Source organism: Eubalaena glacialis, chromosome 7 (genome assembly GCF_028564815.1).
Source record: "Eubalaena glacialis isolate mEubGla1 chromosome 7, mEubGla1.1.hap2.+ XY, whole genome shotgun sequence".
In the NCBI taxonomy this organism is placed as follows: domain Eukaryota; kingdom Metazoa; phylum Chordata; class Mammalia; order Artiodactyla; family Balaenidae; genus Eubalaena; species Eubalaena glacialis.
The window spans coordinates 8085425-8107102 of record NC_083722.1 but is presented as its reverse complement, the minus strand read 5'-3'; the positions used below and the strand labels follow the sequence as shown (position 1 = coordinate 8107102).

General features: G+C 40.0%; 1 protein-coding gene across 1 annotated transcript in view; it reads right to left on the bottom strand.

The window, feature by feature from the left end:
- The window catches only part of SYCP2L (synaptonemal complex protein 2 like), a 70830-nt gene extending 52156 nt beyond the window's left edge, over window positions 1-18674 (bottom strand). Inside the window, exons 1-12 of the mRNA XM_061194826.1 lie at window positions 18662-18674; window positions 17304-17372; window positions 15542-15679; window positions 15329-15448; window positions 12349-12453; window positions 11921-11945; window positions 7473-7558; window positions 7274-7362; window positions 5499-5533; window positions 4247-4389; window positions 2173-2225; window positions 1486-1531 (exon numbers count right to left, since the gene is read on the bottom strand). Coding sequence (XP_061050809.1) covers window positions 1486-1531; window positions 2173-2225; window positions 4247-4389; window positions 5499-5533; window positions 7274-7362; window positions 7473-7558; window positions 11921-11945; window positions 12349-12453; window positions 15329-15448; window positions 15542-15679; window positions 17304-17372; window positions 18662-18670 — 918 coding nt within the window. The 5' untranslated portion in view covers window positions 18671-18674. The remainder of the gene's footprint in view (window positions 1-1485; window positions 1532-2172; window positions 2226-4246; window positions 4390-5498; window positions 5534-7273; window positions 7363-7472; window positions 7559-11920; window positions 11946-12348; window positions 12454-15328; window positions 15449-15541; window positions 15680-17303; window positions 17373-18661) is intronic.
- Window positions 18675-21678: the final 3004 nt, after the last annotated feature.

The following is a 21678-nucleotide window of genomic DNA, read 5'->3' as shown; positions in this document are numbered from 1 at the left end:
TTTAAAGTACATGGGAGGATGTGTGTACATTATATGCAAATACTAAGCCGTTTTATATAAGGGACTTGAATATCCGCAGATTTTGGTATCCACGAGGGGTCCTGGAACCAGTCCCCCATGGGTACCAAGAAATGACTGTATTATAAAATAAACATACGCTCTTAAAGAAAGAAAGAAGGAAGGAAAGAAAGAAAGACGGAAAGAAAAAAAGGAAAGACGGATTCAAACAATATGATGCTAATAGAAAGAGTAAATATCTCCTTCTCTGTCCCTCAAATTCCCATAGGTACCTTTCCATAGGAACCATTAACAATGCCTTTGCTTCTTCCCAGATGTGTTCTAGACATACTCAGGAAGTATATACAAAGTTTTTATTCCTCAACAATGGGACAAACACTAGACTTAACTATTCTTCCACTTGTTTTCCAGTAAACAGCATTTCTTGGCCATTGTTCCATCATACGTGTCTACTTTTTAACAGCTATAGAGTTGAACAAAGGGTTTTTTTTTAAATTTTATTTTTTATACAGCAGGTTCTTATTAGTTATCTGTTTTATACATATTAGTGTATACATGTCAATCCCAACCTCCCAATTCATCACAGCACCACCACCACCCACCCCCTTCTCCCCTTGGCGTCTATACGAACAAAGGTTTTAACACAAGTCTATGTCACGGGAAGCCAGTGTAAGGACCCCTACTGAAGCTGATGGAAATTTAGAAGTCCTAGAAAGAAGAAGCAAGCAGAGATTGGAATCCTCAGACAACCAGAAAGAAAAACAGACTTGAAATACAGGAATCAGGCTACCAAAATCAGTTCTAGAGAGAAAATGTATAATGTAGTCCTGAGCTAACGGCTCAGCTCACAGAGGCCAAGAAGGGGGCCCTCAACCCAAAACAATGAAATGGTTAACTAGAACATTCTAGAGACATGATCCAGGAAACCTCAGCACAGTCCAGGTTCAGAGACCTTTGAAAAGTTTACCCGGAAACTGAGATGCTGCAAGTTGGGGCACTTTTACATGACGGACCTTGTGCCTCTAGAAACCAAAGAAGGGGGTGAAAAGAGACTGTTCAGTTTTGGACTATAAAGTACAAGGCAGAATGATCTAGAGAAAGGAGAGTGGCCCTAATTGCTGGGGACAGAGTGGGAAGTATCTACTGGGTGGAAAGAAGCAATGGACTTGCCCTATTCCCTCCAATCCAGGCGTGAATAATGTTGTTCATCAATAGGATAAAATAAGGCAAGGTTCCTGTAACTGACCTCATGAACGCAGTATAAACCCTAAAATTCCTTTATGTAGAAGTAACACTAGGGCTCTTCAATAATAAGCGTCAGAGTTGAGGCCTAAGAGGAGAAGCAAGTTTCCTTTTTTAAAAAAGCCCTTCTGTGTAGCAAGAGCCGTTTGGCCTGATGTAAACTTACCTATGGGTTTCACTATACACCCCCCACCCTCACAGCCCCTGAAAGAGAAACAAACATACCTCATGCTCATCAGCAAAAGCAGCAATGCATGGAAATGAATAGACCCTGCAAAACACCTCACAATTAAAAAGTGAAATAAAATATGTATGGATCGCACACACGACCTATGGATGTTCTATAAACAAGCATGTATAACTAGGTACACCATTATGTCCCTTGGTACAAAGTATGAAAGGGGCTCTCAAACCTACAAATGGAGATCTACCATGAATTCTACCATGGGCAGAATTCAAATCTCCATCTGGCAGTCTACAAGCCAGGTTTTCTGGTACTATATATACCTCAACCCAGCTGCTTGGCAAGAGTCCTAATGAAAGGAGTGAATTTAGCCAATATTTTCTCATCAAGGACTTAACTGTCCATAATACGTCTTTCCCTAGTAACCTCAGATCTATAGGAAATCATTCTTCATAAAATTTCCCTGGAGGATATAAAGTTACAACTGTTCCAAATCACAAATAAATATGTTAAAGACTGATAGAAATCATTTTTAAACACACACGAATGAATCACTAGGCAGAATGTGTCTAATCTTCTGAGGTTTCTACTCAATGGATAACTTAGTAATGCTCAGTAAATTCTGTATCCTACATTCTCTCCTAAAACAGATCCTAAATTTTTTTTTAATATTAGACATTTTCAGAATAGAATTAGTCAATAAAGTAAAGCTCAGAGAAACGTCTTACCTTCTTTGGTCACCAAGTCTGTCATTTAGGTGATTGAGAAACCGTCTACAATCCTTCAAAGTAAATAATGCAAACTTTTTTGTTAAAAAAAAAATCAAGATATTTAATTTCAATACTACCCTTTGCAGCATGTAGAGGCCAGTGTTTGCTACTACATTTCCAGGATCCAGTGACATCACAAGGCTTCACAAGGATTCATTATTAATTACGATAACTAAAATAATACTTTGTGTCACAAAGAGGAGGCTCCAGACCCATGTTCTGAACCCCCAGCCATGAGACTTGCAGCTGAGGAATGCTTAGGTCTCCAAAAGTTTTATGTGCAGGAACAAGCAAGAGAGATACCTCTTACTGATGACCTGGATTGTAATATTTGACTAACCCACAGGGCATCCATCTCCCTACCATCTCCCCAGCACAAGCCAACCACAAACCCATGAAACTTATCAATTTGGGGTTTATTCTGGTGTATTTAACCACTGTAGATTTTCCTTATCAGGAGTTCTCTAACCTGCTCCTTCCTGGAATCTCTCTCCTGCTAAAGGTTCTAAGAATAAAGAATACGTTTATAGTTCTCCCAACCAACAGCGACCAGGGAGGCAAACTGTTACCCCCAAATTTCTAAAACCAAAGAGATACTGATCCAGACTTTTATCCCTTTTGTTAGCAAGGACTGTCTGTTGTAGTCAAACAGTCCTCACACGCCATGTCTAGATTCAGCACTAAATGGACATTAATGTGAGCTTTCATCTAAAAGCAGTTCCACTAAGAAGCTGATGGCTCTAGGGGGAAAGTGATTTGAGAAAGAGGATAATTACTTTTGTCTTATGTTCCCCTAATTTCCCTGCAGATGAGAATCACACAGAGGGGAAAGGAAACTCATACTGGAGTGCCTACAACATCTCAGGCACTTTTAGTTTCTCTCATTTAATTCTCACAATTCTGAAGTTGGTTTTATTCCCATTTTACAGATGAGAACACTCAGGCTTCACGAGTCAACTATCAGCTCCAAGGACATATTGCACAACACAGGGAATATATAACCAGTATTTTATAATAACTATAAATGGAACTATAACCTCTAAAAATTGTGAATCACTATACTGTACACCTGTAACATATAACATTGTACATCAACTGTATTTCAATGAAAAATTTTTAAAAAAAACAAAAGTCAACTACTTTGCCAAAATGTATAAATCACATCAGTCAGGGAGGTGGGACCCAAACCCGACTCATGGTATTCCCATTTAGATCAAACTGCATCTTGGCTAAACAACTACCGCAGATCTGGCAATGGGTTTAAAGTCAAATTTAACATATTTAATAATATATTTGAAGGTTCGGATTTAATCAAATCCCAAGTGCTCAGCAGTTTTGACCAGAAAAGCTTTGTTCAACATGAGCACTGTTACTAATAATTTTAGCTTTTCCTACAGAATCACCCTCATTTTAAGAACTTTTTTAAAGGAGAGGGACAACATTTTAGCTATTTTAGGATAAAGGTGAGTATACAGCAAAGCCATAAACTACGTCTGTGCTACTTGAGGACATAATCACAGTGAGGCTGGGTTGCATGGAAGACATCGAAAATTATTGTTCTTCCAAAATGTGAAGGCTGGAGGGCTCACGACACAAGCACCCCATAATACTCCTCTGCCACCAGAGCACCCATGCCAGCTTCAGCCTCCTGTCGTCATGCCAGCTGCTCTCTGCAAGGCTGAAATGCACATTCTTTTCTTCTCCAACTCTCCCTACCCTTCAAGGTTTCTTGAAAATCACTTCCCGCTCCATGACATTGTCTCTGACTGGATCCATCAAACTCACACAGTTCTGTCTCCAGGCTAAGCTTCCTGTAAAGATGTCCTAACTGTATGCTGGTATCTGGTCCACAGGTATTCTGTTTCTATTACCCTCAAGTTATTTCACGTAAGTGGGAAACAGGAAGTTTAAGAATGGCGACGTAATCACATTTAAGAAAAAAATCCTCCCCTGAGCCCAACATACAGGAAGGCGCTGAAAGGATGCTTCATAAATATTGATTAAATGGAATTTTCATGACCAAGAATCTCACCGTCTCAAATTCTCGATCCTTAATTTCTTTGAAAGCCTCAGCAATGGTATCATCTTCAAACCACTGATGGACAAAGTTTTCCCTTGATCTTCTCATGGTCAGTCTACACAATGCTTCACAAAGAGCCACCTGCTGGTCATAATCTAGAGATTAAAAATACGGCAGACATGGATAATTCTGGGCACAAAGCAAAAGAAAAAATCAGTTCCACAGATCAGCATTTGCTCTAAGAAGGTCCATCTTAGAAGACCAGCATTGTGTCTCATAGTTATAAGCAGCAAGACACATCCTGGAGCAATTATAATCATTTAAATTCATCTGTAAGAAATATTAGGGGAAAATCCAAATGATAGGTCAGTATACAATGAATTTTTTAAAAATGATATTTCTGCAATTTATGTTTTAGATACATTAAAACATTCATCAAAAGCAACTTTGTCCAAGACTCACAGATAGAACAAACTAGTGGTTACCAGAGGGAAGGGGGGAGGGGCAAGATAGAAGTAGGGGAGTAAGAGGCACAAAGTATTAGGTATAAAATAAGCTACAAGGATATATTGTACAACATGGGGAATACAGCAAATATTTTATAATAGCTGTAAATTGAGTATAACCTTTAAAAATTGTGAATCACTATATTGTACACCTGTAACTTATATAATATTATACATCAACTGTACCTCAACTGTTTAAAAAGCAGCTTTATCCAGCCTTAAATACGTCTATAAAAATAAAATCCTAAGAAATTGTAGTATTTCACAGCAGATAAACAAAACTACACATATCGACACGTTTAGATTTCAAACAATTTTAAAGGTAAAAAGCAGGTTGCAGCTGGATATGCAAACTTAAATTTGCAAAAACAATAATGTATGTTGCTTACAAAAATATTCTTGAAAATGAAAAACAAATCCAAGTCAAAGGATTACCTCTACAAATGGCGAGGGGAATTGGATGGGGATCTGGACACAGGGGCTTTACCTGTAACTCTGATTTATTTAAAAAAGGATTTGAAGCAAATGTGGAAAAAGGATCAAATTTGACTACGCTCATTGGTGAGTAAAGGAATATTCATTAATTATTCTTTATGGTTTTAGCATGCTTAACGCTTTCATCATAAATTAAATATAAAAATCCTAACTTCTATTTTTAATTTGACCATAACTTATTCCCCATAGTTCCAAGATGCTCATAAAACCCCCAATGTCCAATATTTAACATTCTAACATTTAAAATTCTTAATACTTCTTACCACCCACAGTCAAGATTGTCCTTGCAAGGTCTTTCCTGAAACATTTAGATAAATTTCATTTTACTGAGATGAACATAAGTAAAACTCTACTATATTGGCATTAAAATTTTAATCCGAGATGTATATTTTTGAAAGTATTTCAAATTCATTGTCAAAATTTCCTCAACGTCACAAATACATTTTTATGGAAAAATTGTCAAGTTTATATATTAATGACTTACATATACTTTTTACAAAGACGCTAGAGCTACTATACATTCTGAGGTTCTATTTCTCCCTCTGTAAAGTGAATTATAATTTGATGATCTCTGAGGATTCATCAAATGCTAAGATCCTGGAATTTTACAGTCACCTCACCAGCCTGTGAGGATGCATACCTTCTTCCTTTTTTTTTTTTTTTTTTTTTTAACATAGTTTGACACCTGGAAGAAATGATACAGTAGGTGCTGTGGGTCTTTCCTATAAGCTTTTGGAACTTATTTTAAAAACTGATGAATTTAAGTTAGAGATGTAATGGGATTAAGTTATCACATTACTGTAACTAACACAGACTCCCATATTGCATATTCACTTAAGAATTTCAGTTAAATGCTAACAGGTGTTGATGTTGATTTTTTAATATCTGAAATAACTCTCACGTTAAAGAATGGATTTAAGAAATCGTGTGGTAGTTCAGTTTCTCATAATAAATGGATTGATTTGTCACAATTAAATAGAAGCCTTAGAACAGCATCACTGAGAGTTCTGCTTACTTTTATGTTTGCAGATTTTACATTTGACTTGAAGTGCAGAACACTCAAGAACTAGACTAGAACACTCAAACAGTAAGGCAGGACCACTGCATTAGTTTGAAAACTTAGGAGAAAACATCAGGTCGGCTTCTCTCCAGATCTAAGTACCCCACTAAGGGTAATGATTAACTAATCTATTCAATGAATACTTTGTAGGAAAAATGAAGAGAAAACACTGCATCCTGCAAAGACAAATTAAAAGGACAAACATGATGAGCTCCATGCTCACCAATCCCGTCTTTCAGGTCTACACTATGATAAACTGGGTCACCCTGCCTCTTGCTAGTCATGGCTGCATGTCCCTCGAATGATGGTGTGCCACAGTGATGTCACTGATGCTGGCTGGTGGTCAGCACACAGTCACAGGTTTAGGTTCAGATTTCAAAACAGGGTGCTGGTGTTGCTTTTCCCATGGTCACACATTACAACCTTCTCTCCAAATTTCTATGTCCCAGGAACTACATAATTGTGAGTGGGTCACCAAAAACCCCAAAATCCATCCCTTGAAAAGCAATACATGCCCTATTGGTATAGGTAATAGCTGGTAACCTTTGAGCATTTGCTCTCTACCAGGTAATGTGCTAATGGCTTTCAATGGATTGCCTGATTCAACCTGTACAATAACTCTATTGATCAGTGTTAAAGTTGACTCCATTTTACAGATGAGCAGACTGAGGTGTAGTGAGCTAAGACTGTGCTCTAGGGGAGCAACCAGCATAAGTGGCCAAACTAGGATTTGAAGCCTGAGGTCTGGCACCACAGTCTGTACTCTTAACATTCTCCCATGAGTCACTAATCCAGTTCACATTCACAATGAAAAATAATCTATAGCCTGAGAAAGCATTTCACCGCACAAATTTGATGGGGAAGAAAAAAAAAACAACCCAACAACCCCAAACACCCAAGGAGAACAAAGACTGAGGTGGTACAACCCGGAGAGATTTTGCCCTTACGTCACCACCTAATCGGGTCAAGGTCACGTACATAAGACGACACGAGCCTTCCGACAAGACGAGTTGTCTTCTCTCTTCCCGAGGTACAGCTTGCAGAATGCAGTTCAAGTTCCTCAGTGCCTGTTGGGAGTTGGGGAAGGTTTTCACGAGGAAGAAACACAACGGAGACCTGGGCACGAGCTTCTCCACGGGGTCCAGGGCAACTGCTACCAGCACTATTTGCAACTCACCTCCTGCTGGATCAAACGACTGACACTCTCTTCTGTCACCAGAAATCCTAAGGTAAATATGAAGGAACCCAACATCTGACATTTCCCTGAAAGCAGAATTTTCAAAGAATCAAACTGATGCTAAAAAAGAATAAGGAAAGGACTCCTGCACAGCAGGAAGAGGCAAAGGCTGAACAGCCATGGGCAGTAAACATTTCAGAAATGATGTAGTCTGAGCAAGGGACAAATCACAGCCTGCTTCAAGATCTAGAAACCCCCGGGCCACCATCGATTGGCACAGCATAGACGCCCACTGAGGTAAACAGCAGCAGTACGTGCAAAGTGTGACTGTCTGTGATCACTGCATCTCAGGCAAAGCTACTTTTTTGTCCAGAATGAACAATGTGCAAGGGCAGCTCCTGCACACACTTTCCCACTGTTTCTGTGCATTTCTTACATTTGTGTATTTTATAGAAATAAAAATTTTATAATGGTCTTACGCTAACAGAAGCAAGAATTTTTAAGTAAAGCGTTGGTCTTTGTTAAATAGCTTAATCGTAGAAACTTCCATGGCTACTTATGTCAGAACGTAGTAACAAAACAAGGTATGTGGTAATGCTTTATGCTTATTAAACTATTATTACTTCATTTATGCACATTGTGTTTAGATATGACAGTGGTAGTGTACACTGCAAAAACTCATGGTAAAGTCCTAACATTACTTTGATAGGTTCAGAGGTGCGATTTGGATATGTGAATTTTTTTTTCTTTTAACCACACATTGCATACTTTTTAATCCCCATATAACTCATGATATTGTGGGAATCCAAATCAGGGAGCAGAAATTTTAAAAAGATCCCTCTTCAGTCCAAAAAAGCCACATTGATACTGCTGAATGATTTCTGGAAACAAGAAATATGGCCAGGGGCTGCCGGCTTAAAACTTGAGAGAGAGATTGTAACAGAGCCCAGGTGACCCAGGTGGACAGCAGGGGACCCTAGAGACATTTATGCACTCTGTAAACCAGCAAGTATCAGATGTCATTCGACCTTTTCACTTAAAGAGTAGTAAAGAGAAACTAACAAATATAGCCCCATGAAAAAGGAAGGAGCATAAGTTAAGAGGTAGCAAAAAAATGACTTTTTGAAAAATGCTTACTTCAGGAAATAAAAGATAGAAAAGCTGGGAAGCCAAATCAAAAGCATCTGATTTATCATCTCAAAACTCAAAAGAATGTGAATTCTATGAAATAAAAAATTAGATTTGTAAGAGAAGGCAACAGTATAAGATGAACACAGAAGTAAAGGAGAAAGAAATATGTAATATGAAAATCTAAGCCATTCTAGATATTTCAATCTGAGAGAATCTAATACAGGGAATTAGTTACAAAAACATAGGTAGCCACTACCACCCCCTATACATCCCTGGAAAGCCACAGGAAAGAAGTGGTATTACCAGATCCCAGGAATGAAGGTCACCTAGCAAATGCTGTAGCCACAAATAAGCCAGAGTCACAGGAACTATGCAGTCACTTCCCAGAGATAGCACCTCAGCAGAAGGGAGCGGGAGAAATGTCCTTCCTACCTCCAATTTCCTGCCATTGGCTAAACCTGGCAGGCAACCAGTTGGTTAAAAAGCCTAGGAAATTGTTCTCTGCAAAGTAGAGAGAGAGGAAGGCAGAGAGAAATGAATCTGAGAGCAGAGGTAGATCACCACCACCCACGGGTTTCAAGGAAGCAAAGATGTGAGAGCAGAATTGAAGTCCATAGTGGAAGCAATGAGAGCAGAATTAGTTAAAGCATCGGCTTCCAAGAAAAAAGTAGCAATTGTTCTCAAAATACACAGGAAAAAACGAGTGGGAAAAAGATGTGAAGACAAAAAAAAAAGATGCAATGGATGAATAATAGATAATCTTAGAAAGAGAAGAGAATAGAAAGAGTAACTGTAATCATCCTTTCCCACCTCCTCTCTGATGTAACAATTATGCTCTTGGGTGGGACTAACTAGCTCCAGGGGTGGATCCTCATTGGCTTAAACTATGCAGGGGCATCCCATTCATCTTTTCACAGTGATCGGTTCATTAAGGGGGTGGAGGTGGGGGGACACAAGCAGAGCCAAGCTAGGGCTTTCTTCAGCCGGTTGAGGAAAGTGAACGTTTCTCCCCCAGATGTGAACCAGGAAGCACGGCTCTGGTTGCTGGCCGCCATCTTGCAACCACTAAGGGAGACCAACTTGAGCTCAAAGACAAGACTCGGAGGAGGCAGAATAGAAAGAACTGCAGGAAACAGAGCCTAGCTACAGCCAAACTGCTCCTGAAACTTCCTGTCTCTGACTTTTTAGTTCCTTGAGCAAATTAAGTCATCTTTATCACTTAAGGCTGTTTGAACTAGATATCCTGTTACATATACTGAAAGCACTTTAACTCAGCAGTTTTCAACTAGAGGTGATTTTTGCTCTCCTACGGCGCTCTTGCAATATTTGAGGATGTTGTCACAACTGGGCGAGTAGTAGGGACTGCTACTGACGTCTAGTGGGTAAAGGCCAGGGATGCTGCTAAACATTCTATAACGTATAGGACAGCCCCCCCAAACAAAGATTTATCCAACCCGACCCAAATGCCAATATTGCCAAAGTTGAGAAGCCCTGCTCTAACTGATAAAATTATCAAAGAATAAAATTTCCCAAGCTAAAGTAAGATCTGATTTCAAAACAACTCATAAAGAACCACATAAAACAACACATGTGCACATGTGCTCACAACACTCAATATAAGACAGTGAAACAGTTTTGAGGTGGAGACTCTGGACTCTGCAAAGCAAGAGTTATATTGGATAAAAGCCACAAGAACACTCTTAAATGATAAAAAGCACTGACCATGTTCTACCCACATACCCTAATAACCTCTTCAAAATGTATTACAGCAGATGGAGACAAAGCAGAATAAAGAACTCAAGAATGAGAACATCAGGCCATAAACAAGCTGGTAGTGAGCCCTAAATAACTACTGTAAATAAGATTGCAATACAAGGCAAAGAGCAAATACTATTTACAAAGACATATATATATATATAATACAGGACTAAAACCCTGGATTAAATTAAATAAATCTGGGTAGAAAATGGAGGAGGAATAAAAACATGTTGAATTCCTTGCCATACATAAAGAAGAAACAGGTGCTATCATTTTGGCACTCTCATGTTGATGTTGATAATCAAATTAAGAGTAACAAAGAATAAAACTAGGACATAAGCCATTCAAATCACTAGAGAGGAGCAAATAGTGAAAGAAAATATAATCCATATAGCAAAGCACAAAACAAAGGAATCATAAAAATGAAACACATACAGTAAGGTGAGGTCATGAGGGTGAGGCCCTCATAATGAGATTAGTGTCTTTATAGGATGCCAGAGAGTGGCTTACTCTCTACCCGTGTGAAGACACAGCAAGAAGGTGGCTGTCTGCAAGCCAGGAACTGTGAGAAAATAAGTTTCTGTTGTTTAAGCCACTCAGCCCATAGTATTTTGTTATGGCAGCGTGAGCTGACTAATACAGTCACCTAGAGCAGTGTTTCCTCCATTTGGGACAATGGAGTGATTGCAGGGACTATATGAACCTATTAAGTGGTCCAAGCAACAGCTATAGGCTCAACAGATCTCTCTCATACGTATTTTTTTTCGAATATGCAGTGTACACACACTGTTGTAAATCAATAAATGTTTATTTTTAAAAGTTACAAAATTCAAAGTAGTTTTTACCAGTGGGTATTTTATGAACCAACTTTAGAGACAGGAACTATCACTTATGAAGTTCAGAAAAAACTGACTTGCAAGTATTTGGATCTGCTGACTTAGATTATGGAGACCTCTTTTTAAAAATCAACCAAGCACCATGCACACTTAAGCTTCTAGCTCTAAATGTCCTCAATTTACAAGGTACCATCCACTGTAGAATGTAGTGTCAATTTAATAACAGCTTTTCAAAAGAAAAATAAAAAGATGGACAATAGGGAACAGACATATGCATTTTAAGATGGCCCCGATTTCTGTGCGTCTTCGAATCCACAGTTTCAGAATTCAAAGTGTTTGTTGGGTTACCTTTAACATGAGCCACATTGAACAACATCATCGCCCTAACCTCCAAATTATCTACTTTTTGAGCTCTTGAAAGACAGAGAAAGCTAACTTTTGCTGTTTTGGAATGACGTAAGTGGCTCTCCATCCCTGATTGGAGCTAAATGGCCAAACGGTGGCAGGAGCAGCTAAATAAAGACGCACCGCAGGCAAATGAGACACACTTTACAACAAAATTCATTTCAGCATCACAATCTGACTACCGTAAGATGGCCAATTAATGCAAATATAATAGTTAAACCCACTTCACTTTTATATATCATTTAGATAAATATTTTCTCTAAACAGGAATATTCTATTAATGAAAGGTAAACAGCCAATTAGCAGTAAAACACTTACCTTTCCTACTACTTCTGGAAATAATCTAATAAAAAGAAAAAAGTAAAGCTCGTATTATTTTTAAAAAGCATTATAAACTATAACATTAATGTGTTAATGCTGATAATTCTCTAACAGGCAGGAGTTGACTTTAACTACAGTAGGAAAAAAATTTAGAGAAATCCTATTTGACTTTCAATTACTTTATTAAAATCAGCCTATCACCTCTAATCAGGTGAATAATATATTTGAAAATCAATCACCTCATTTTTCTATAACATTGGTTATATACATTTGTTACTATTTCATATAATATTTCTAATAATAAAATATGAGAGTCTTTTAGTAAAACCCACATCTTAGAAAAACACAAGTTTTATGAACAACTTGAAGATTCCTACAAATTACCAATGGTAACTGCTCAGTAAAGCATCCAACCTCATCCTTACCAAGGCTGTGTCAAAAAAGTCTTCTGTCACAGTAATCAGAGATGTGTCCGAGGCTAGGTCTGTCATGGTCAGAAATCCTGTTGTTCTTTCAAACCAGGAAACCATGTACACAAGAGAAGAAACACTGATGCAACCTCTATGACTGAATAGCTACTGCTCATTCGATAAAATTTCACAACAGAGTTCTATAATTTTAAAGACCCTTTTCCATTTCACTTAGGCCTGATTCTGAGGCCCCCATCTAGAACACTCCAGAATGGAATCAGACTGCTACAGAGTTGCAACAAGTTCTCAGATACCAGCCAGAACTGGAGACTTTGCCAGGATCATCAACACTAGAAAGGCTTGTAAAGGGGGCAGTGAATGGTTAAGAGATAAATGAGCCTTGTCAACACAGGAGAAATTCCTGTTACACCTGGGAGGCTGTAGAAAACAAGTCATCAAATATCAAAGGACATGCAGATTTTAGGAAGTGCTCCAGAAGTATGCTAGTACAGTACACATGCCTCAGGCCTGGCCACCTTCCTTTTGTCAAAAGCTTCCAGCTAATTGGAGATTTTTTCCCCATGGGAACATATATCCAAGTTCATATTACATTGCTAGAACTGGTGTGATTTAAAATTAACTTACATAAACCTTCCTAGAACATACTTATTCAATAAAGCAAAGGCCATCTTTGGACCGTTTTTTGCTGAGGCTAGTCACTCTTACCAAAAAAAAAAAGAAAAGAAAGAAAAAATCCTAGTTAGAAGTCATCAGTTGACCAAGAAGTTAGTGACATGAGTTTGTGATGAGTAACTCTTATAGGAGTGGGGCCTTGGAAACTTTGTCCACTTTAGAGCCAGGAACCCAAGGTACCAGCTGAAGACCATGGACAAACCGATCAGCTCTCCATCTTGGCTGCACGTTAGGAAACCCTGGGGAGCTCTGAAACGCCCTGACGCGTGGGACCCGTCGTGGATCCAGAAAATCAGAATCTCTGGGGATGGGACCCACGCAGTGCATCTCGTTAAAGCTCTCCAGGTGATTCTAAGGTACAGCAGGGTTTGGAAGTCACTAGGCAATGTTTCTTTTATCTCAAATCAGACAAATATTTGCATTTGATTGAATCATCCACCACCTGAAGCAAACCTTTCTCCAACAGCCCGAGGGAAGAAATGTCCCTCTACACAGCAAAACTCACCACTAGGGTGACATTTTCTCCCTCCCCATGTTCATACTCAAAATTCTATGCTTTTTAATACATTTTTGTCACTATTCTATTTATGCCCCCAAATCGTGTCCCCCTCCTAGCCCACCAAAATACACTGGCTGAGTATAGATTCAGAGAAGTGGGGGAAATGCCACATTACTTGATCAAGACTTGGACCAGGAGGTCACTCTGAAGCCATTTATGTGCCGTGATCATACATGGTAACCCATATACCAGCTGCCCTCACAGCTGCGTCATTACCAGAAGCCAGATGGTTACTGACAGATGCAATAGCTGTTACTCATTAAGCATATGGTAAAGGACAAGTTAATCCTTCTGCATCTTCAAGTACAGGGCCAAATATGTTCCTTTCTGTAGGAAATTCTTATTCTATGGAGAATAACTTCCCAGCACACTTCATGTTGAGCCTGCAAACACAGTGGGCTTTAGAAGTGTAAAATCTAGTATCCCATCCACTTTGATAATATCAATCTATTCTCCTTGGCCAAAACCTACATGAATTAATAGTACATGCTTTAGAATGTGTTTAAATTATGGCTATGGCATTTCCATCACCAGCTAGAATTCCAGTGGGATGTGGAAATTCCTATTTGGTTTCAAAATTCCGGTGGAGACTTGATCTGACACTTTCAACCTTGGGATGGCATTCTTAAGTCTCAATAGGAATTTCAGTTTGGAGCAGATCCCAATTCATTCCCCCAAATCAGCTTAAGGCTCCAAAGTACCCCTGGGACATCCCTGCCCCATTTCCTTTGGAGTTTTTGCTCTTTTTCCCTGCTTCCTGTTATCTGCCTGAGTAAGTGTATCAGGGAGTTAGATGGGGCTAAATGAAATATATAATTCAAAATGAAATATACACGGCTTGCATAAATACAGCCCTGAGATTTACATTCCCACCCACCCCCTACCCTAGCCGCAAACACTTTTAAAGTTCCTGAGAGAAGTTAGGAAAGCCTGGAGTTTACTCTCTCCCCCCCATGGAGGGGCAGCCCCATAATGAGAGGCATTTTAAAGTGAAAAAGGACAGAGACATCTCCTTGGCCCAACCTGATCTTGATAAACTTCAGGTACCAAAGTCCAGGGGGTAAATCAGAGATTTAATGGCAGCCAGATCACCCTTCTGCCCTCACGTTCTCACCAATAATCAATCACAGGGCTGCAAATCTTATCATGAAAAAAAGAGAAATGCAGCAAGAGACTTTGCAAACTCCGCTTTGCTTCCAGATGCCATTATTAAGGCACGCATGATGTTACCTCCTGATTAATTAAGAACAGGTCAGAATTGCGTAACTGGGATGACTTAGAATAAGCAAAAAGTATTTTGGCATTTTTTTCAGACTCAACTAGGATTTTAGAAAGTTGGAAAGTGGGCTGTGGCTAGGGGAAGTATTTGATAATTTATCCAGGTCCAATCTTGTTGATAAAGTTTATTAACATAGTTATGGGGGAGCGTGTAACAGTCCACTCTCTCCATCCTATGTCTCCAAATTCACTAATAAAAAACATACTATTACTGCAATGGCTTGTCGAAGGGAGGAGAGGGCTGTGTCCGACTTATTCCTGTACACTCCCCAAAGTGCCCTGCCCACCCCATACATCAGGAAACATATGTGGAACTTAATTTTTGATTGGATGTAGGCAACAAGCACTGGTACCGATTCCTTTTCAAATTTGATTTCAAAGGAACATAAAATACCAAACTAGGCAACTGAATCCTCTCTAGTTCTTTAAGTTACCCAAACCTATACAAAATGAAATGACACTTATCTTTGGGATCAGTCCCTGCTGAATTAGCAAAGGCTCATCTTCTCTGAGGCCATCAACGAAGAATCGCTGAACACATCTCAGCAACAGTGAAACACACTGAAATTCATTTTTATCCAGTGCCTTGGGATTAGACCACACTAAGTTAAAAACCTTACACATAGTTACACATTGGCATTCTGGTTACAAACCAAAAAAACAAAACAACTCACTTGCCTTATTTATTGATCTGTCAAGATGGTGTAACAAAAGATTATTATATTTTTGAGGAACGTGGCGTTCTCTCTGTTGAAAATATTCTTTTATTTTCTGAAATCCTTCATCATGGAATGCATTAGTAATAAGTGACTGAAGCTGGAAAGTTGATAGTACGAAAATTACTATTTTTCCCCAAGAACATTTATTTCACAGTAATATTTCTATCATTATCAATAATAATTCAGTGCAGAAATAGAAGGTAAATATAGAGAGTTATATCTTGAACAGTAATCATGTAGACAGTGATTTTGTTGTCTTAAGACAGTAGTTGGCAAAGTGTGGTTCCTAGACCACCAGCAGCACGGGCATCACCTGGGGACTTGTTAGGAGTCAGACTCTGGGCGCAGGGCCCGTCAGGTGATTCTCATCATGCTAAACTTGGAGAACCGCTGACTTACGGAAAACTACACCTGACTTACAGGTATCTGCGGGTAAAGAGACTTTATCCTCCGTAATGCTAGAAATTCTAAACACTATAAAATTCAAGCCTATTATCACTTATTAAGTTACATAAATGATCATAATAGAAAAAAATGAATTCAACAGTAATAATTACAGTTAAAGGCAATTGATAAATATGCAAATTGCCATGATGGATGAAATTGAACTTTTCTGCCTGAAAGCTTGTTAAGACCTATTTCTAAGTGTGTATGTGTATATATATATATATTTGAATAACAGAAACATTCTTAAATATCTGTGCTATAAAAGATATTTTAAAAATGCAGTCCAATTCTACAGGCTAAATTACAATCTTCTTTTAATAAGGAGTCATTTTACTACATACAGCCTGAAATTCCACTTTTTCTTAGTATTGATTTAAATAATGAGACAGCATTTGAAATTAAACATTTAAACAGATTTTTTAAGTTACCATATAGTAAGCTTTTTTGAGCCAAGTGGGTTAAGTGTTCTGTAGATGTTATTTAATCCCCACCACCAATCTAGCGGTTAGCCTCTTTATCTGGGGATAATAATAGCAAGGCTGTATGAGATCACCCAGCTGAGAGTCACACTCAAATTCTCTGACTCAGCAATTCAGGCTTCTTCCTACTTAAAACTCTGCCTGGCTTCTCTATACTCAGAACAAATCCAAACCCTTTGCCTTGGTCTGCAAGGCTCTGCACGATTTGATCTCTGTCAGCTTCTCCTGCCTGACTGCCCTGCTGAGTCCTAGAATAAGTCAAGCTCTTCCTTGCCTCAGGGCCTTTGCACTGGCTGTTCTATGCCTCCACTGCTTCTCCCCACCACTTACCATCTGGTTCCTTGTCACCCCTCAGATGTCAGCTTCAGTATCATCTTTTCAAGTAGGTCTTCCAGGACCTAAAGTTAGTCAAGTGCCTCCCTCCCCCCGCAATTATTCTCCATCACAACACCCTGTTCCTTTTCTTCCTACCACCTTACTTTTGTTCCTAATCTGTCTCTGACTCTCTGCCAGGCTGAAAGCTCTATGAAAGCAAGAATTGTGTCTGTTTTGTTCAATACTGTCTACCTCCACCCAGAACAGTGCTAGGTACAAAGTAGATTAGGATATTAGTAGGGTAATCAAAGGCAAAATTGACAAGACGTGGTGATAAACTGGATGTGAGAGATTAGGGAAGTAGGAGAAGAGGATTCTTCTGCCTCTTGTTGAGCAACTGGAGGAAAAAGTATGCTGATAGCCCAGGAAACACAGAACTAGAGACAGCACACACACAAAGAACACAAACTTGATCTTTACATAGAAAGCATCCTGTGCCACGCCACTCCCATCCTTTTCCTGAACAGACTGCAAAGGAACTTCCTTCTCCTGTGTACAAAAAGAGATATTTTTTTAAATTTTATTTCAAAGAAATGCATTAAGTTTTAAAATAAAGGTTCATATTGTTTTCCTGAATAAAGCTTTTTGTTCATTCATGCCACTGATAATAGAGCTAAGACACTACTTTAAAAAAAAACCAAAAGCTTTATCCAATCTTCTTTAACACTGCCTCTGACGAATACAAACTATCACAAGAAGCTAACATCATTGTAATAAATGATCACAAAAAATAAATTTAAACTCTATAATGGCAACTATAAAAAAGACTTTGAATTAATGAACGGTTTTTAGAATGAGAGCTTGTAAAACAAAGTTTTTCAGAGTGCGTTTCAAGCCCAGTCATGAGTTTAAGCTTTATGTTTCTGACTTATATGAATTTTAAATGTGACTCTAGGACTTAAAACTGAAACTTCAAGGATTGAACAGCAACAAGAAAATTTACAAAACATTGAGTAATGTGTTGTTACACGTTTTCTTCAAGAAGTAATCCCTGGATCTACCAACCTCGTTTTCACAAACATGCTAAATAACAGCATCTCATCTGCTCACTTCATCCCAACAATCAAAGAATAATTTTAAAAAATTTTATTAACCTCTTCCAAAGAGGTTTAAAAAAAAAATCTAGCTTGGGCTAACGGTCCTATATGTACTTGACCACCATCCTTAAATGTCAGCATATTTTACAATAATATCATTATTATAAATATGAAAAACAGGATGAATTCAAAGACCAAAATCCATATTTGTTTTTTTCCCCACCAGCAGTGTATTCAGTAAAGTGAATGCTGAAAAGCAGGCGCAGTAACGGTACCAATCCACCTCCCACCCCGCGACCCCAATCCCCGGGCGGCGGGTCCCAGCACTTGGGACCGTAGACCTGGGGCCCCGGGTGGGTTAACGTCATTGCGCTTTCTACTCGGCGAGGGAGAAAACGGGCTGGGAAAACATCCCGAGCAACTTAAAAAAGAACCATCTCGTTGCCTTCAAACGTTAATACTCCAGTTCCCCCTTCTCCGAACGCTTTACTAGCGAGGGACCAGATGTTTCTATCCCGCCTCATGCACTCATTGAAAGCTGCCAATAAACTCCAAGCAAACCTAAGGACGTGAAGCGCCCCAAGGGCCCCCGAAGAGCTCTTCCCCCGGCGGCGGGTCTCTGGGCGAGCAAGCGAGGCTCCCAGCCCAGAGGCCGACGGACGCGCGCCCTGGCGCCCGCCTCGAACGGCGGAGAGGAGGCCGGGATTCGACGGGTGCCCGGCTCCGCTCGAGGTCACTCACCTCCCGCATCCCGAGGCTCCCGGCAGGCCGCCGCGCACCCGCCCCGGGGCGCACACCCGGACCAGGGCGCGCCCCGCCGCTGCGCCGCTCTCAGCCCCCGCGCTTCCGCCGTCCGAGGCCCGAGCGGGCGGGGGTGCGCTGCGGCGAGAGCCCGGGGAGCCCGCGGCTCCCGGATGCCAAGCTTCCCCGGAACTCTAATTAATAAACCCGCCCCTGAAAATCTACTAGAGTCCCGTGTTTGAGGAGCGAGAAACGCTTGGGAGTTAACTAGCAATCAGGGTCAGGCCACCTGGGCGCACGCACACGCACCTTAGGAAAAGCGATTACTTAAAGGATGTAAACATGTCGGCGAAATTCTGAACTGATAGGCGTCTCCTGTGCGGAAGCCGGCTGCTTTCTCTCCACCTTTAACGGCTGGTAGAGCTGATTGTGATCCATTGATACTGCTATAGACTGAAACCGAACTTTCCCCATAGGAACCAGATTTGTCCCCGAAATTGTGAGTTTATTCCTGATATCACAAAAGAAGTGTTTTGTTTTCTTTTAATACATACCCCGGTGTGCTCAGCCAAAATAAAAACAAACAAACAAACATTTTCATCCAGTCTGCTCTTCTGCCCACTTCCTTTAACCCAACAAGAATATGTACTTATGGCCGGGTTTAGGCTGATAGGTTGTCTGTTATGTGAACAGGGTGGCAAAAATAAGTTGGGCTGGAGTTTTCTTTGAAAAAACAAGCAAGCAGGGGACTTCCCTGGTGGCGCAGTGGTTGAGAGTCTGCCTGCCAATGCAGGGGACACGGGTTCGAGCCCTGGTCCGGGAAAATCCCACGTGCTGCGGAGCGGCTGGGCCCGTGAGCCACCACTACTGAGCCTGCGCTCAGCAACAGGGGAGGCCGCGATAGTGGGGGGCCCGCGCACCGCGATGAAGAGTGGCCCCCGCTTGCCACAACTGGAGAGGGCCCTCGCACAGAAACGAAGACCCAACACAGCCATAAATAAAATAAATAAATAAATAAAAGTGTATATTAAGAGGACAGAGATTAAAAAAAAAAAAAAACAAGCAAGCAGACAAGACCCCTCAAATCCAAACATTCCTTGTAAAAAATCAACTTGTGTTATAAGTAGATGCATGGGTATTTCCTGTCATGACGTTTACAGAAGGTATTTGTTTACATCAAACCAAAACATAATATAACCAGCATCTCTGCATTGTACCTCCAAGTCCATTCAAAACAATACATACTTATTTCAAAACTCATCATATCCATTTCCTGGCAAATATGACGTAAATATACTTACATTAATTTACCTATTTTAATCTAAACCAAGTAAATTCAAAGCCCTTTTCCTTTGCTTTTGTATTAACGGACTTTTACTATTTCAAAATACTAGCCAAGGAAGAACCAGCTGTGACTATAAAGTGTTCTGAATCAATGCAAATATGAGTGCAGGAAAAACTGAAGGATAATAACAAATAATAATCAAAATACAGTTTAAAAGCACTTTATTTTAGAGAATAAAACAGGTAATACAATAAGAATATAATATAAAACAAAATTAAAGTTTTCTTAATATCAGTTTAAAAGTTTTAATCAATTATTTTCAGACTTTGGGGAAAACATACATCCTTTCAAACTATATGGTTGTTAACACAGTCAAAAATTCAGGAGACATTAAAGATAACACCACAGACAACACCATTTATTTATTTTATTTTGTTATATTTTCACTTCGATTAGCTTCTTTTACTAACATGTTTTACCCAGACATAGTTTTAGGGCAACTGGGAATATGTATTCTAATTCTGCTCAAACTAAATATGGTAGAGACAATGACATTTCTTTGGCCACCGGAATCAATTTAGGAAAAAAAGTATTTGATTAATTGATTTAGCTTTAATTTTTAAAAAATTGTACTTTTTATATTTTTGAAGGGTAAGGACTCTCTAGAAATATTCCAAAGTTACAGAGACAAGAAATAGTCTTAACAATGGTTACCATAAGACCAGAAATTAGTTTCCATGAATTCTCAGAAGTAATTTTAAGTTAGTCTTTGAAGTTATGTTAAAAACATTTTAAAGAGTACATTATCTTAAACTTCACAAAGAAATGTCAATTTGTAAATAAATAAACAGAGAAGTGTCAGTAATTTTAACCTTTGAAAAACAAAACAACGCAAAAAAGCAACTGAATAACAGGAGCTGCCGGGCCTTCGGTAGGCGGTTAATATGATGAAAGTTTGTGGATGAAACTAGTAGGTGAAGAGTGAACGCGTTTCCTCTTTTCCTCCCAGACCTTGGCGGCAACTCTGTGAGAGCGATTTTAACCAGAAACGCTGACCGACATGACCAAAGAGAACTTTGGAGACGAGGGGGTGGGAAGAGGCTAGGGGATGAACTAGTCACTTTCTTGAGAACTTTGCGCCTCTGCTTGGGGGTGGGGGGAGGGTGGGGAGAAATCCCAGCTTGAAACCAGAGAAAGAAGAAAATTCGTGTAATTACCCAAATCTGGCTTTTCCCGTCTAGGGAGTTCTCTGCCGGTCGGCGGCTCAGAGTCGAACTTCACTATCGGGTTGACTTTTCTAACAAGCCTGACTGTGCCCCCGACCAGGGAGGTTAAGAGGACCGGGAGCGTGGAAGAGGTTCGCTTCCTGGGGTTGTAAGGGCGCATCTGCTTTTCCCGCCTTTCGCCAAAAGAAGAGGCTGTAATCCTGCAACGGGCGCTGGCCTGGGCGCCCTCCCCGCCGGCTCCCAAGTAGCATCAGTCCGCGCACCTGGTGCGCGCTCGGCGATGCTGAGTCTAGGGCCCGCAGGTCTCAGGATTTGCCGGGATGTAGGTTGCGCGCATCCTCCTCTAACAGTGATCCGCCTTTAGAGGCCGGCTTCTCCCTGGCTACGGCTGGGAACTGGAGCGTGTAGCCCGCAGAACAAGGGCGCAAGGAATAAACTCCGGAAACCCACCTTCCCTTGCTGCCCAGAGCGGCTAAATAGCGACTTAAGCCACTTCAATCGGTTTC